The sequence below is a fragment of the Rhizophagus irregularis genome, chromosome 17 (assembly GCF_026210795.1).
Source record: "Rhizophagus irregularis chromosome 17, complete sequence".
Taxonomy (NCBI): Eukaryota; Fungi; Glomeromycota; class Glomeromycetes; order Glomerales; family Glomeraceae; genus Rhizophagus; species Rhizophagus irregularis.
This window is the reverse complement of record NC_089445.1, coordinates 2,339,320-2,356,210: the sequence shown is the minus strand read 5'-3', so window position 1 is coordinate 2,356,210 and position 16,891 is coordinate 2,339,320. Positions and strand designations below refer to the sequence as shown.

Genomic DNA, 16,891 nt, shown 5'->3' with positions numbered 1-16,891 from the left:
TTAAATGATTGGTAAATATAATAATATTTCATTCATTTCACATATGGACATAAAGAGAAAATATTTGACCTATAAATAGTAAAATAGGAACTTTCAAATAATAACTTCACGATAATTATTTGAAGACAGCATTTCACCGGAAATACCTTATTACGAAGTAAACAACATATGGGCAAATTTGATTCATTCTCTTTAAACGCATTTAATTAAACTCAGTCTTCACATTTTCATACATGAAACTTGTTTAAAATTATTTAGGAAATAAACTTAATTATGTAATATAAACATCTGAATCTTTATTTTCATATGTCATTCGGCCATGTCCGAACTCTAGAAAAAAAAACACGGAAAATTGTATTCATTACATATTTAAAGTTACACCATAAAATAAGATTTGATCTAAATAATGTAATTAATTTATTACTAATTAATTTATTAGTAATACAAATTCGTGTAATTTATAGATGTATTACTATCACATTATACTTAAAATTTAAACTGTTTTCGTAACTTTTTGCATTTTACACAAATTACCTAAAATAATGGCATTTAAAACTTTTACAAATTCTTCATTTTTTTTCCTAGTATAATTGGACTCTCGATAGTTTCACCATACTACGGTACCTCTTCTATCCCGATTTTCTATTATATATAAATTCTTGCAAAAAGATTAATTAATATTTGTATTAAACAGAAAAAATTATTTCTTTCTAAATAATAAATAATATGTATATAATTTTGTAAAATGAAATTTTTGGCTCGATATAACCATATAAATTTATTAGGTTTCACAAAATAAAACATACGGTCAATCAAATATATGGTAATTAGTATGCAGTCATGTTTTTTTTATGAATAAGCTCGAAACAACAAGTTTAATAATGTCAAGTATGAATTTGAATAAATTGCATCTTAAACCGGATTTATACTTTATACCGTATACGTTCATAGTACCCCTCATGTATAGTATCCCTACTCATACCCGGCCGCAATATACGGTAATAATTTTACACGAGAGCTATTAGAAATTTTTGCGGAACAAATAAATCTCACTCTTCAAATTATTACAATTAAGAACTATTTTTTTTAATTCAAGTTTCATCAAGAAATCCTTCTTATTGTAAATTCAATATAGCTAAAATGTCCTATTTTAGACGGCATAATTACTATAAATAGAACATCATAATTAAAGAACTAATTCAAGCGTTTTACAAATATACACGATATGTGTCAAGCATGAATATACTATATACTTTTTGAAAACTCACCCGCGAATTACTAACACACACCCCCGGGATACCCTTCAGGTATTTTATCAAACGCGAAGCGCATTATGAAAATTGTTGCTAACAACGAGAAGGTTCCAAAGAAATATAGCTAACGCACTAATAAAATAAATACTTTGAAAAAATAAATACCTTAAGGGCATTTTTCGGAATGTAACTACAATTGCACATATCATTAGGAAATTTCGCCTGAAGTCAGATCCAATCCTGTTCCATGCGAAGTAGTCACTCCCTTAAATAATATTCTCGATCATGTCTCTGATAACCCTATCAAATTGCTTTCATTTGACATCACCGCCTAAAGAACGTTCGATTCCCATACTTGGGAAAACATAATGGTACGTGTTTTTTTGCAAAGATGCTACTCAATATATGTACTTCAACCATTTTCGTTTGTTCAATAGTAGCAACATGTCTAACTGCATTGCTCAAATTGTGCATCGGTATATTGATGATGTGGTGAAGGTGATAGCAGAGAGAAAGAAATTGGATAGAACTTTCTGAGGAGACAACGGTAGCATCTGTAAACAATGAACGATCCAAAGAATCACATGTAAATAAAAGTTAATAATTTTTCTATACACATTTCATTCAGGAGCTATGGGCTGGCGTGTTTGACACGATAGGACTATTTATCTCCACGTCGGTTTTGGTCCGTTTGTACAATATAAAAAGAAAATTTTTATATTGCAATACCGAATTATTTATTAAATTATTGAATAATCCATTATGTGTACGCTAAAATCACTAACTATCTATACCAATATCTTATATTGCTGTCTTGGAACAGGAACTTTCTGAATCGAAGCCTCATCATAAATCACGTGATGATTTAAAATTTCCCTGATTAAGTTTAGCAAAGCCGATCTTCTATGCAACGGGTCTTTTTTTTTCTCGTGGTAAAAACGCATTACTTTATTGATTACTCGACAAATCTCACCATAGATAGCATATTGTTGTATTGTCATTTGTGATCGTATTGAATTTTTTATAGAGCATCTAAATAAATAGCATGTCGAATTTCTATTAAGATTTCCTCTGAAACAACGAAAAAGATAAAATAGAATAAAAAGGATGATTAAAAATTAAACAAAATATCATTTTTTTTTACCTAATAAAGACAAAATTTTTGTGAAAAATCTTTCAAGTATATCTGTCTCCTTTATTTTACATAAAACACTTCAATTTAGAACATAGCTGAGTAAAAGTTTTTCATTTCTTTTATTTATTAACTATTTTTTAATTTTTTCGATTCCCACATCTATTTAAACAATAAAGTGGAAGTCAGGAGAAGCACTGTTCTTTCCAAGTCCTCCGCCTAAGAACTAAAGATCTAAAAGAGTAAAAAAAATAGAAACGAAAAAAAAAATAGTTGGAATTGTTACTAATATTTAGAATCTCTGGGTATCCATATTTGGAAGAAAAGCTATCTCAAAGGGATTCCAAATGTTATACATGGTCGAAGAATTTCCCCTCAATTTTTTCGTAATATCTTTGGGTGTTTATTGATAATGAGTGAGCTTAATAGTAGGTTCAATAAGAATGGTTTGTTCTAAAACATGAACACCATCCAAATAATGTTATTCGTGATTGAGAGAAAAGATAATGCAAAAGTATTCTCCTGCTGCGATCATATATATTATAGATTTGTCGTTGTCAACATTCATTATTAAATTATATCACCTAATCATTTCACAAAATATATTCAGTTCCCAATTGTTTACAACATCGTGGGGATATACGATAGGATGTTTACTAACTATTATAAAATATGCCGATGCCCTCATCAAATTTCTAGTTGTGTAATTCAACAGATGATATCTTTATATATATCCCCTGCTCAAGAAGCACACAAACAGTGTTCAGCTATATATCATAATTGGCATTCAACTATTTTTCGATCATATTCCTTTTTATTATAACCTGTGCATGCACATAATTGATTATTTTATTTGACATTTCTTTTTTTTGTTAATTTAAATAAAGTAACCAAACCATATAAAGTAATATTTTATGAAAAAATATATATGTTATAAACGAATTATATTTTATAAACAAATTATTTATAAACAAATTATATACTGTATGAAGAAGTTCATTCTATTTTAGCATTCCGAAATGTTCGAGTACCATACTCTAATATTCTATCAATCTTTATAGTCGGGCCAAATTAATAACATAATTAAATACGGAACCAATCGTAATTAAATTCAACTATTCCAAACTAAAAGAAATTACATATTTCTTTAGTAATGTAATCTAAGTAATATAAATGCAATGTTAGCTTTGATACAAGTAATACACTATTAACAATAAACATTATTCGTTTACTTACAATTATTATTTGATATGCTAGTATTTGTTTCAATTCCAATATCAAGCTCCATTAAATAATCTAAAGATCATAAATTTTAATTATAAAGTATAAAAATGAAAAATAAAATAAAAAAAAGATATTTACCATTATTTTCACTTTCACACGATTTGATTTTTTTAGAATTATCTGATATGATTTTCAAAAAAAAAAAAAATCATTAATTATGTAAATTATGAATTAAATTAATTATTGCAAAATAAAAAAAAAATACCATTCTCATAATTATCTTTAATTAAATCATCAAACTTTCTTTTGTCTTTTTTTTTTTAAAAAAAAAAGAAAAAAATTATAAGATTATTAGTAATAATGTTAATAATTCTTATGATTTCACACAAATTATCATAAAAAAATGAGAAAGTTACCAATTTTTGAAATGATAGTTAGACTTCTTAAATTTATTATATAAATTGCAGACTTTATCATTTCGCTTAAAGGTCTACTTTTATAGATAGCACCCGGATTATTAGTTATGACAGGTCCAATATCTGATGATTCTATGATTTTAGTTGGATTTTTACGATTAATTTCATTTTCCAACATAGTTTTAACCTTTGATAGTAAATTACTAGCTGTTGGTCTTTTAACTGGATCAAAATGCCAACATTCATTCATTAATTCAATATAACCATCAGGTGCATTTGTAACAATTGGAGGACGAAGACCATCGCAAATTTCAACAATAAGGTTTGTATCATGAACTTTATCCCAAAAAGGTCTTCTACCAGTCATTAATTCCCACATAATCATACCAAAACTATAAATATCTGATGCTTTAACATAATTTTGTCCTTGAAAAATCTCTGGAGCAACATAAGGAACAACGCCATAAATTTCATTTTCGCTAGAACATAATGCAGATTTATTTAATCCTAGATCACCAGTTATTGGAGTCTCTTGTGCTGCTAAAAAGATATTTCCACTATGATAATCTCGATGAATAATATTTATATCATGTATATTTTTAAGTCCACCTATAATAAAACGCAATTTAACTAACTTATCAAACCAAGTAATATTATAAAAATCATTATTTATATGATTTCTTAAATCTCCAGATTCATAATATTTTGTAATTATCATAAAATTATTAGTAATAGGATTCTGAGTAAAACCAAAATATTTACTAATGTAATTAAAGTGATCATAATATGCGTAACCTGCTTCACTTATACTTTTTATAGAATAATTATATAGCTAAAAAAAAAAAATTAAATATTTTAAATATATAAAATATATAAATTATTCATGATTTATTATTATTATATTGTTTAAATTTTATTATAAATACTTTACCTCTTCTAATTCTCCAGAGTTAATGTTATAAGAATCATTAAGCTCTTTAAGAGCGACAGTCATTTTACCACTACGATAAGGTGAAGGAGCACGCCAATCACGTGGGCCTTCATTCCAAGTAGCTTTATAAATTTTACTAAATCCTCCTTCATGAATGAATGTTATATCTTTAAATTTGTTATAGGGAACAAATTCCATTTTACCATATTTTTTTGAATGTGTGTAACTTATAAATTCATCAATAACTTTATGTCCGCATCTTTGAAAATCGAAATTCATAAATGTTGGTAAAGTTATATTATTTGGAATTATAAAATCGGACATTTTGTTTAAATATATTAATTATTTTTTTTGGGAGGAAATTTTATAATTTTATCTGGATATTCTCATGTATATATACTTTTTTAACAATTGCTATAGAATTCGTTTAGGATACTTAAAAATATTCCATAATAAAGTTACACAGGATTTGTATCATAAAGTGAAATCGATCCAAATGTTAGATTAAAAGAATATTCTAAAATTTAGTTTACAAAGAACATGTCGCTCAATTAAGCAGTATACTACATAAAAAGAGATCTGCTTTCATTCTTTTTCATTTTGTTCAACAAATTAAATGACAATTATTTCCAATTTTTTTGGTTTGATTGAATATCTATTTCAGAATTTTATTGTTTATAAAACTGATGTTCAGAAAAAAAGAATTCCGAATTCTTAAGAATTTCATAATAATGTTCGCGGGAAAGTTCTATTTTTTAATCATTGTATTGTAATTAACCCAATAAAGGGATAAACTATATGTGCCTATCATCACTTTGAGTAAGTATTACAGTAATATGCACTCCCTATCAGTCCTATGTGCATAACCAGTATATCAAACAGGTTTATCTCATAGTAAAGAAATGGGAATGCTTATACCGAATTTTTTTTAATTATTAATTCACCATAAAGAATTATCATTTTAAGTTAGTACTTTATTATATTTAATTTTGTATAAAAAATTCCAATCTGAGATATTTCATTGTATTTTAATTATATCTCCGTAATTTTTTGTTTATGACTCCGTAAATATTCAATGTGTTACGACTAATTTTTTTTTATAATGCTTACATTTATGGAAGCAATAACAAAGGTAGTCACATGACTAGGCAAATCAAAATTATTATGATATATACATATAAAATATTAAGGTGAGCTCTACTTGTCAAAATAATCCGGAAAAAAATTACATATTGTCATATTAATAAATTATAAAACACAACAAATTCCAAAAACGATATTTCATTTAAATTTTTCAATGATTTATTTTACTATATATATTTTTATTGTGAAGAACTATTCCTATTATATTTAAACTTTGATGTGCTTAAAAGAGGACGTGCGCTTGTCCGACAAGTCAAATGACAATTATTTTCCGATGGTATCAATGACAAATAATCTTTTTATAGTATAAACATTCCATTATGTATTCGAATTCAGTAATTTATATACTCAAGATTTACATAATATACTGATCATATGTATTTAATTTAATAAAGGGTTTTATATTGTACAATTTCTTTTTACATATTACAGATACAACATATAATTTTCCATAACGAGAGTCATTTTACGTTAATACTGACAATAACGAATTAGAATTTTACAAAAATTTCGTGACGTCTAATTTGTGATAATTTAAAAAATTTTTTTAAAATTTTTTATTTTTGTTTAAATTATATTAAAATTAAATATTTACTTTTATTTTATATACAATTTATACATACATATATATATATAAACCATTTTAAAAATATTAAAATACTGTAATACAATCTATATATTATTAATAAATTAAGTGTTAAATTGATTAAAAAGATCGTTATTAATCGTAAAGATTATTATGATTATTATGATTATTATTTACTTACGATTATTATTATCAATATCGAATACCAGTTCAATAGTTGAATAACCTAGTAAAAAACATGAATTTAAATTAAATATCATACAGCATATTAATTTTATAATAAAATAAAAGATTTACCATTATTTTCAAAAAATTTAGCTTTTTTAATGATTTTATCTATTATGTTATTTTAACAAATATAACAAAATAATTAATTATATAGATTATGAAATTAATTATCTTAGAAAAAAATGTACCATTCTCATCATAATCTTCGGTTAAATCACCGAACTTTCTTTTGTCTTTTATTTTAAAAAAACTTTTGTCTTAAAAAAAAAAAGACCTTATTAGTAATACTGTAATAAACCATATAATTGATACCGATTATCATAAAAAAAAAAAAGATATGTTACCAATTTCTAAAGTGATATTTAGACTTTTTAAATTTATTGTAGATGCTGCAGATTTTATCATTTCACTTAAAGGTCTACTTTTATAGATAGCACCCGGATTATTAGTTGTGACAGGTCCAATATCTGGTGATTCTATGATTTTAGTTGGATTTTTACAATAAAGAATATTTTTAATTTCATTATCAAACATAATTTTAACCTTTGATAGTAAATTATTGGCCGTTGGTCTTTTATCTGGTTCGGAATGCCAGCATTCTTTCATTAATTCAGTATAGCCTTCGGGCGCATTTGTAATAATTGGAGGACGAAGACCATAACAAATTTCAATAATAAGTTCTGAATCATGAACTTTATCCCAAAAAGGTCTTCTACCCGTCATTAATTCCCACATAATCATACCAAAACTATAAATATCTGATGCTTTAGTATATTTTCGTCCTTGAAAAATCTCTGGAGCAACATAAGGAATAATGCCATAAATTTCTTCTTCATCATCATTTAATGGTTCAGTCGCAGATTTACTTATTCCTAAATCGCTTGTTATCGGAGTTTCACCTGTTGCCACCAAGATGTTTCCACTATGATAATCTCGATGAATAATATTTGCTTCATGCATATTTTTAAGCCCGTTTAAAATGTATTGTAATTTAATTAACTTTCTAAACCAACTAATATTATAAAAATCATTAGTTATATGATTCCTTAGGTCTCCCGATTCATAATATTTTGTAATTATCATAAAATTTTGGGTAATAGGATTTTGAGTAATTCCAAAATATTTATTAATATAATGAAAGTGATCGTGATATGTGTAGCCTTTTTTATTTTTATTATTTGTAGCATAATTATAAAATATCATTAGCTAAACAAATGAGGTATTAAATATTAATTTATCTTAAATTAAGACTTGTAATACAAGATAATAAATACGCACCTCATTTAGTTCTTTAGAATTGATGTTACTAGAATTACTAAGCTCCTTAAGTGCGACTGTCATCTTACCACTACGATAAGGTGGTGGAGCACTCCAATCGCGTGGTCCGTCAACCCAAATAGCTTTATAAATTTTACTAAATCCTCCTTCGGTAATGAATTTTATATCTTTAAATTTGTCATAGGGAACAAATTCCATTTTACCGTTCATATTTGAATGTGTATATTTTATAAATTCGTCAATAACTTTATTATTACATGTGTGAAGTTCATTACTAAAAGGCAGTATAAACGTAACATTTTCTGCTGGTAAGGTTTCCATTTTGTAATATTTATTTATTTTTTTAAAAAAATGAAGGTTAGTCTTTATAAATTATATATACTTTTTTCCTATGTTCAAGTGAGTTAATTATGATGATGTTTTAATACATAAACTTTCTATAAATAGACAAACTCTAAAATCATGGTTCGAAAATCTAATTTAGATCCGGTAACAATGATTTAATGAATTGGATGGCATTAATAATGTTACCCCACATTTCTTCAATCTCATGAAAAAAAAAAAAAATTTTTTGTATTTACAAAATATAGAACTTGGGCTATTTTTACAAAGTAAATTGGGTCACAAAATAGCTAAAAATATTAAATTCACATTAGATATAATTTAAAAATCGTGTTAATCAAGTTTTAATAATTTTTAATGATTCTAAACAAAGCTCTTTCTGATGTGTACTAAACCAATATTGTCTATTCATTCAAATTATTACATAATTATATAATTAAAAAGTTTACTGTCCTTACAGAAATTTTTCTATTTTTGGACCTATTTTATTTTCAAATTACCCCTAAATAACAATTCGGACACGCTAATTTGTTTACGATTTGTAATCATTTATTTTACCATTGTTTTATGCATGTATGCATGCTAATCATTTTTTTGAAAGAGATCGTCATTAAACAAACATATCGCTTTGTAATGATTTCTAAAAATGATTAAATTAAATAATAATTAAACCAGAAATCGATAATATAAAATTTGTAAATGTAAAATACCTTTGTACAATCATATGCGCACTAATATGCAAAAGTAAATAACAATAAGCGCACATACAATTTAATGCACGCCACGTCTATTGCTATCCAATTTATATCATTAACAAATAAATTATTTAGTTTCAGCCCTACGACCCTACTTTTTCTCGATCGGGCTGAATTTTTTATTTTCATTTGTTATGATTTTTCACAACGATAACATGTACTAATATTACATATAATAAGATAAGAAATCTGGCTTCTTTCAGTATTAGATCTGCATTCGTTAAATTATTATGATTCTTGAATTTTGGAGCTTTTTTTTACTCTTCAAGCTTTTTCTTCAAGCTTTTTGATAGTATCGGAATATTACATCGTTTAAACGATGTTCTCATTGTTTTCGTTTACTAAGCCAACATATTTTTTCGTCTTCATCATTAATTTAACTCTGAATATTAACACTCCTTATTCGCTATTACCTATTTGGCCAAGGTAGAATCTTTAAATTCTTCGGCACATAAAGGTAACATTTTTAAATTAAATTCTAATTAATATTAATGTCAATATCAAATTCGATCTCCATTGTGATATATCCTAAAGAAAAAAATATAGATTTTATTAAATTATTTATTTAAAATAAAACAAATGTATTCTCAAAAGATAGATATTTACCATCATATTCATGTTCAAATATTTTAATTCTTTTTGCAATCTTATCTATAATATTATTTTAATAATTAATTATAAGGATCGGTAATAACTCAATATTCCGATTTTTTTTTATTATACGGTTCTTGTTAATTACCTTCTGAAAGGTTATCATCAAACTTTCTTTTTTCTTTTTTTTTAAAAAAAAATATAGATATATATAAGCAAGATTATTTATATAAAACATAAAATAATGCATTATATCATTTTACTTACTATTTAAGACAGTTCTTGAGCTTCTTGTAGTGTCTACAGATTTTATAATTGTACTTAAATATCTACTTTCATAGACTTCATCTGGATTATTTGTTGTTTTAGGTCCAATATCAGATGATTTTATAATTTTAGTTGAATCATTTCTCTTAGATTCATTACTCCCAATAGTTTCAATTTCATCGGACATTTCGTCAGCCTTTGGTCGTTTCTCTGGATCAGAATTCCAACATTTTTTCATTAATTCAGTATAACCTTTAGGTACATCTGTAACAGTTGGGGGACGAAGACCATCACATATTTCAATGATAAGGTGTATATCATGATTTTGATTCCAAAATGGTCTTCTACCTGTCATTAATTCCCACATAATCATACCAAAACTATATATATCTGAAGCTTTAGTATATTTTTGTCCTTGAAAAATCTCTGGAGCAACAAAAGGAATGATTCCATATATCTCATCATCATCATTATCCGATTGTTCAATGGCACTTAATCCTAAATCACCCGTTATCGCTTTAATATTACTTGTACAATGATCATCTTTCTTTATAAAAATATTTCCATGATAAGTACTTTTATCTAAAAAAATATTTCCACTATGATAATCTTTATGAATAATATTTGCATCATGAATATTTTTAAGTCCATATATAATATTTCGTAATATATTTAATTTATTGTACCAGTTAATATCAAAAAAATTTCTAGCTATATAATGTGTTAGATCTCCTAATTTATGATATTCCATAATTATCATAAAATTTTGAGTAATAGGATGTTGTGTGATTCCATAATAAGTATTAATATATTTGTCTTCATCTTTTTTTAATAAGCTATTTAAGCTCATAAGGCTATGAAATATATTGAGCTATTGAAAATAAAAAATATTATTTTAATATTAAGATTTATAGACAAACTAGCATGATATGATCTACTGTACCTCATTTAAATCTTTAGGAGTGACGTCTTTAGAGTTGTTAAGCTCTTTAAGAACGATAATCGTTTCACCAAAGCGTTTATATATTTTTATTTCGTCATCCCAATCACTTATTGGGCCATCAATCCAAGTGGTATTATAAATTTTACTAAATCCACCTTCTGCAATCAATTTTGTATCTTTGAATCTATCATAAGGAACATATTCCATTTTCCTTTGTCGATCTTTTAGTGTGGATCTTATAAAATCATCAACAATTTTATTTCCACTTTGTGGTGTAGATGGTGATTTCTCTGATTGACAAATCTCTTTATTACATATTTTGTTCTTTCTTCGATTATAATTTGGCTTAGACTTATTCGTTGGTTGAGTATTATTAGATATCATTTATAGTTTATTTATCGTTCGACACTGCGAAATCAAATTTAAGATTTTAAGAGCGTACCATTTGAGTACAATATATATACTGTACATACTTTTTTTTTCCAACACTAACAATCGGCAGATACCGCTCATGATCACTAGCGTATATTAAAAATTGATTTGTTTATGCATATATGCTTAAATTAAAATACAATTTAAACAATGACGAATTGTCATCTTTGAGATCATCTCCCTTGTTTACTTCCGACTGATCTGCTGATGGCCTTACAATGATTTACAATGGCAAATATTACAATGATTTTTAATGTTGTCGATCTACAATCATGCAATGACAAATGACAAAAAAATGACCAACCTTTTATATTTTTTACACAACGCAATGAAATGACTTTTAAATTAGATTTTATGTACTGTAAATTTTTTTTTTTTATTATTAATAAATTTAAATGTAAACAAAAGTCCTTTTTTTAAAAAATATTAAAACATACCCCCAAATTTTGAAAATTAAATATCAAATTTGATTTCTCTTGAAATATAAAAATCTATATTTATGAATAAAAAATTTGTGTTGAAAATTATTGCTATTGTTAGATAATCAATATCTATTTACTTACCATTATTATTATTAATTTTATTAATGTAAATATCAAATTGAAATTCTTTTGTCAAATAACCTAATAGAGAACAATACAAAATTAACATATAATTATCATATGATGAAATTATTACAAAATAAAATTTTTATTTTACCATACTCATTTTCTTCATTATTTTCAATAAATTCATCAAATTTTCTTTTATCTTTTTTTTTTAAAATAAAAATACAAGATTATTAGTTATTAGCAACAATATAAAATCATAACATATTATTATGAAAATAATCAGTACCAATTTTTTTAATATTTATTGTATTTTCTGCAGATCTTACCATCGTACTCAAAGGTCTACTTTTATAGATAGCATTTGGATTAATTTTTGTTATAGGTCCAATATTTGGGGATTCTATTATTTTAGTTGGATTATGTCTACATTTCCATTCCTTTCTTAAAATAGCACGAATTTTACGATATAACCTTTTAGCCGTCGGTCTTTTAGTTGGATCAGAATGCCAACATTTTTTCATTAATTCAGTATAACCTTCAGGCGCGTTTGTGATAATCGGAGGACGACGACCGTCACATATTTCAATTATAAGATATACATCATGACTTCTATCCCAAAATGGTCTTCTACCTGTCATTAATTCCCACATAACCATACCAAAGCTATATATATCTGACGCTCTAGTATATTTCGCTCCTTGATAAATTTCTGGAGCAACAAAAGGAATGATTCCATATACCTCATCATCATCTGATGGTTCAATGGCACTTAATCCTAAATCACCTGTTATTGCTTTAATATTACTTTCATCTTTCTTTATTTTCTTTATAAAAATATCTTCAGAATAAGTATTTTTATCTAGAAAAATATTTCCACTATGATAGTCTTTATGAATAATATTTGCATCATGAATATTTTTAAGTCCATATATAATGTTATATAATATAATTAACTTGTCATACCAACTAATATTAAAAAAGTTTTTGGCTATATAATGTGTTAGATCTCCTAATTTATGATATTCCATAATTATCATAAAATTTTGAGTAACAGGATGTTGTGTGATTCCATAATAAGTATTAATATATTTGTCTTCATCTTTTTTTAATAAGCTATTTAAGCTCATAAGGCTATGAAATATATTGAGCTATTGAAAATAAAAAATATTATTTTAATATTAAGATTTATAAACAAACTAGCATGATATGATCTACTGTACCTCATTTAAATCTTTAGGAGTGGCATTTTTAGAGTTGTTAAGTTCTTTAAGAACGACTATCGTTTCACCAAGGCGTTTATACATTTTTATTTTGTCATCCCAATCACTTATTGGACCATCAATCCAAGTGGTATTATAAATTTTACTAAATCCACCTTCTGCAATCAATTTTGTATCTTTAAATCTATCATAAGGAACAAATTCCATTTTCCTTTGTCGATCTGTTAGTGTGGATCTTATAAAATCATCAACAACTTTATTTCCACTTTGTGGTATAAATAGTGATTTCTCTGATTGACAGATCCCTTTACACATTTTTTTTTTCTTCAATTATGATTTGGCATAAATACGTTTTTTCGTTGGTTGAATGTTATTTATAGTTTATTGACTGTCCGACGATGTGAAATTAAAATGTAAGATTTAAGAACATACGAACATATATATAATTTTTTTTTTTTTCAATGCTATACATCGGCAAACACCGTTCATTAGCGTATATTGAAAATTGATTTAATTATGCATATATGCGGCTCAAATTTTTAACCACGCGATTAAATTTTGAATTAAACCACCTGGATCATCTCTGTTTACCTCCGATTGATCTGCTGATGCAAAATGATTAACAATATTACAATGATTTTAACATTGTCGCGATCTGCACACTACAGTCATCATACAGATTATTAAAATGACAGAATGACAAAATGACAAAAATGCCTTTTTTTTTATTTTGTACAAATAATTTTTTTTTTTTATTACTAATGTTACATGTAGAATACAAAGTTACGACATACCCCAAATTTTGAAAATCAAATATCAAATCCGATTTCTCTTGTAATATATAAACCTGTATTTATGAATAAAATTAAGTTTAAAAATTACTATTGCCATTGTTAGATAATCGATATCTATTTACTTACCATTATAACCAATTTTATTAATTTTATCAATATCATTGTTGTCAATATTAAATCGAAATTCTTTTGTCAAATAATCTAGAGAACAATATAAATTTAATTGAATTATTATATTTTATAATAAAAAAAAATAATCTCCAAATAAACTTAAATACTTACCATGGTTTTCATATACGCATAATTTTTTAGAGGTTTTATCTATAATATTTTTTTTAAAAAAAAAACAAATGGTTAATTAACATATAGTTATCATATGATGAAATTATTACAAAATAAAATTTTATTTTACCATTCTCATCATTTTCTTCGTTATTTTCGAAAAATTCATCAAACTTCCTTTTATCTGTTTTTTTTTTAAAAAAAAATAAATGTAAGATTATATTAGTCATTAGTAACAATGTAAAATCAATAACATATTATAAAAATAATCGTACCAATTTTTTTAGTATTTATTGTATTTTCTACAGATTTTATCATTGTACTTAAAGGTCTACTTTTATAGATAGCATTTGGATTAATTGTTGGTATAGGTCCAATATCTGGTGATACTATTACTTCAGTTGGACTATACCTATATTTCCATTCCTTTCCTAACACAGCATAAATTTTACTATGTAAACTTCTAGCCGTTGGTCTTTTAGTTGGATCAGAATTCCAACATTTTTTCATTAATTTAATATAGCCTTCAGGTGCGTTTGTGATAATCGGAGGTCGAAGACCGTCACATATTTCAATTATAAGATCTGTATCATGACTTCTATCCCAAAATGGTCTTCTACCTGTCATTAATTCCCACATAATCATACCAAAACTATATACATCTGACGCTTTAGTATATTTTTGTCCTTGAAAAATCTCTGGAGCAATATAAGGAATGATGCCATAAACTTCATTATTCTCATCATCTGCTGATTCAATCGCAGATTTACTTAATCCTAAATCTCCCATTATCGGAGCCCTACTTGCTTCCAAAAAGATATTTCCACTATGATAATCTTGATGCATAATATCTGCGTAGTGTATTTTTTTAAGTCCAGATATAATATCACATAACTTGTGTAACTTATTATACCATTTTATATTAAAAAAATCTTTAGCTATATAATGTGTAAGATCTCCTGATTCACAATAATTCATAATTATCATATAATTTTTGGACTCAGGATGTTGAGTAATTCCATAATATTTATTAATGTATTTGTATTTATTGTAATCATGTTCCCAAATAGTATAATTACACAACCTATGAAATATCTTGATCTAAAATGAAAAAAAAATATATTTAATTATTTATATTTTTTAATAACAAATAGTATAAGATTCTGTACCTCATTTAACTCTTTAGAGTTAATGTCTTTAGAATTATTAAGTTCCTTGAGAGCTATTGTCTTATTAGCTTGACGATTATATTTAAACTTTTCACGATTCCAACTGGTTATTGGACCATCCTCCCAAATTGCTTTATAGACTTTACTAAATCCTCCTTCGGCAATAAATTCTAAATCTTTGAATTTATCATAAGAAACAAATTCCATTTCCCCATACATTGTATCTAATGTTTCAACTATAAATTCATCAATAACTCCATTTCCACTTGGTGTAAATTGTGTTTTTGCATTGTAACATTTATTACAAATAAAAATAAGTTCTTTTCTGTTGCTACAACTGTCACAGCTACATTTATGCCGAATTTCATGGCTTTCCTCTAAAGGATTTTGTTTTTTGCAATAATAGCATTTCTTGAGGTTTGGTTTTAGATCATCTAAAGGGTTACCCATGACGCGATATAATTTTTTTTTTTAAAAAAACAAAAAGATGATTTTTAGTTCCCAGGAATTACTTACAATATATATACTTTTTTTTACTTAAGTTTAAAATCGATGTGAACACGGTAGCATATTCATTGTCATTTACAATAGATCTAAAACATTTGATCAATGGATTTGTAACAAATTATCACATTGGACATTAATTGGACAAACGGTAAAAAATTGAAGCGATTGACGACATTCTTATGCAACCTCTAATAATTATGAATGATTGCTTAAACAATAGCGAACATCAAAGAGTGACAAAATGGGGTTGTTTATTGCCGATTAACCAATTTTAAATTGATCTCATAAATTAAATAAGGTAAGGTGTACATATTGTATTTTTAAAAATATTTATTGCATAAGTGTACGACTTCAATGTTCGCCGTAAAAAAAAGAGAATTGCGTAATAAATGTGAAAGATAATTTTTGATTACTAATATTATTTGTATCGTTACACAGCAATCATGCAAGTCCCCTTATTCATGACTCAGGAGTAGTAGATTTAGTGTTTCACGATACAAAAAATCTCATTATTTAAATTAGTAAACAATGTCTTATACAGTATATGAAATTCAATATACTTGGTATAATATAAAAATTAAACTCTTTTTAAATCGTACTACTTCATAAATTGAAAAATATGAATGACAATAAAAAGTCCAAAACAAAACAAAATTTCCCAATGTTATTGCTAATTAAGACTAGTATTATCCTGGTCAGTAATAAACAAATATTGAAGATCTTTGTATGAAATTGCTCTCTAACTCCCTAGTAATTTTGTACACATATTTATAGATATTGGTGCATTATCCGGGTAATTGAAATAGTAAGATGTAAAAAAATATAAGTTTGATTTTATAGTCTATAT

The 16,891-nt window shown here is 25.7% G+C and overlaps 6 protein-coding genes across 6 annotated transcripts; all 6 read right to left on the bottom strand.

Annotated features, from left to right (window-relative positions):
• Nucleotides 1-3,510: 3,510 nt before the first annotated feature.
• Nucleotides 3,511-5,280, bottom strand: OCT59_009239 (uncharacterized protein; the record flags this gene model as incomplete). Its single annotated transcript, XM_066133406.1, has 6 exons — nucleotides 3,511-3,545; nucleotides 3,622-3,681; nucleotides 3,748-3,789; nucleotides 3,875-3,919; nucleotides 4,026-4,857; nucleotides 4,957-5,280. 6 exons carry the CDS (start codon nucleotides 5,278-5,280, stop codon nucleotides 3,511-3,513), a joined length of 1,338 nt encoding a protein of 445 aa, XP_065999847.1.
• A 1,578-nt stretch (nucleotides 5,281-6,858) lies between these two features.
• OCT59_009238 (uncharacterized protein) lies at nucleotides 6,859-7,447 on the bottom strand (the record flags this gene model as incomplete). Its single annotated transcript, XM_066133405.1, has 4 exons — nucleotides 6,859-6,911; nucleotides 6,983-7,021; nucleotides 7,102-7,170; nucleotides 7,258-7,447. 4 exons carry the CDS (start codon nucleotides 7,445-7,447, stop codon nucleotides 6,859-6,861), a joined length of 351 nt encoding a protein of 116 aa, XP_065999846.1.
• Nucleotides 7,448-8,152: 705 nt separating this feature from the next.
• Nucleotides 8,153-8,512, bottom strand: OCT59_009237 (uncharacterized protein; the record flags this gene model as incomplete). Its single annotated transcript, XM_066133404.1, has 1 exon — nucleotides 8,153-8,512. One exon carries the CDS (start codon nucleotides 8,510-8,512, stop codon nucleotides 8,153-8,155), a length of 360 nt encoding a protein of 119 aa, XP_065999845.1.
• Nucleotides 8,513-9,766: 1,254 nt separating this feature from the next.
• OCT59_009236 (uncharacterized protein) lies at nucleotides 9,767-11,473 on the bottom strand (the record flags this gene model as incomplete). The annotated part of the gene is made up of 5 exons (XM_066133403.1): nucleotides 9,767-9,816; nucleotides 9,895-9,939; nucleotides 10,028-10,060; nucleotides 10,147-11,017; nucleotides 11,090-11,473. The coding sequence occupies 5 exons, from the start codon at nucleotides 11,471-11,473 to the stop codon at nucleotides 9,767-9,769; spliced, it is 1,383 nt and encodes a 460-aa protein (XP_065999844.1).
• Nucleotides 11,474-11,974: 501 nt separating this feature from the next.
• OCT59_009235 (uncharacterized protein) lies at nucleotides 11,975-13,607 on the bottom strand (the record flags this gene model as incomplete). Its single annotated transcript, XM_066133402.1, has 6 exons — nucleotides 11,975-12,012; nucleotides 12,085-12,144; nucleotides 12,221-12,271; nucleotides 12,359-12,509; nucleotides 12,813-13,220; nucleotides 13,293-13,607. 6 exons carry the CDS (start codon nucleotides 13,605-13,607, stop codon nucleotides 11,975-11,977), a joined length of 1,023 nt encoding a protein of 340 aa, XP_065999843.1.
• A 494-nt stretch (nucleotides 13,608-14,101) lies between these two features.
• OCT59_009234 (uncharacterized protein) lies at nucleotides 14,102-15,987 on the bottom strand (the record flags this gene model as incomplete). Its single annotated transcript, XM_025320505.2, has 6 exons — nucleotides 14,102-14,139; nucleotides 14,213-14,287; nucleotides 14,369-14,407; nucleotides 14,499-14,552; nucleotides 14,644-15,469; nucleotides 15,538-15,987. The coding sequence occupies 6 exons, from the start codon at nucleotides 15,985-15,987 to the stop codon at nucleotides 14,102-14,104; spliced, it is 1,482 nt and encodes a 493-aa protein (XP_025171162.2).
• Nucleotides 15,988-16,891: the final 904 nt, after the last annotated feature.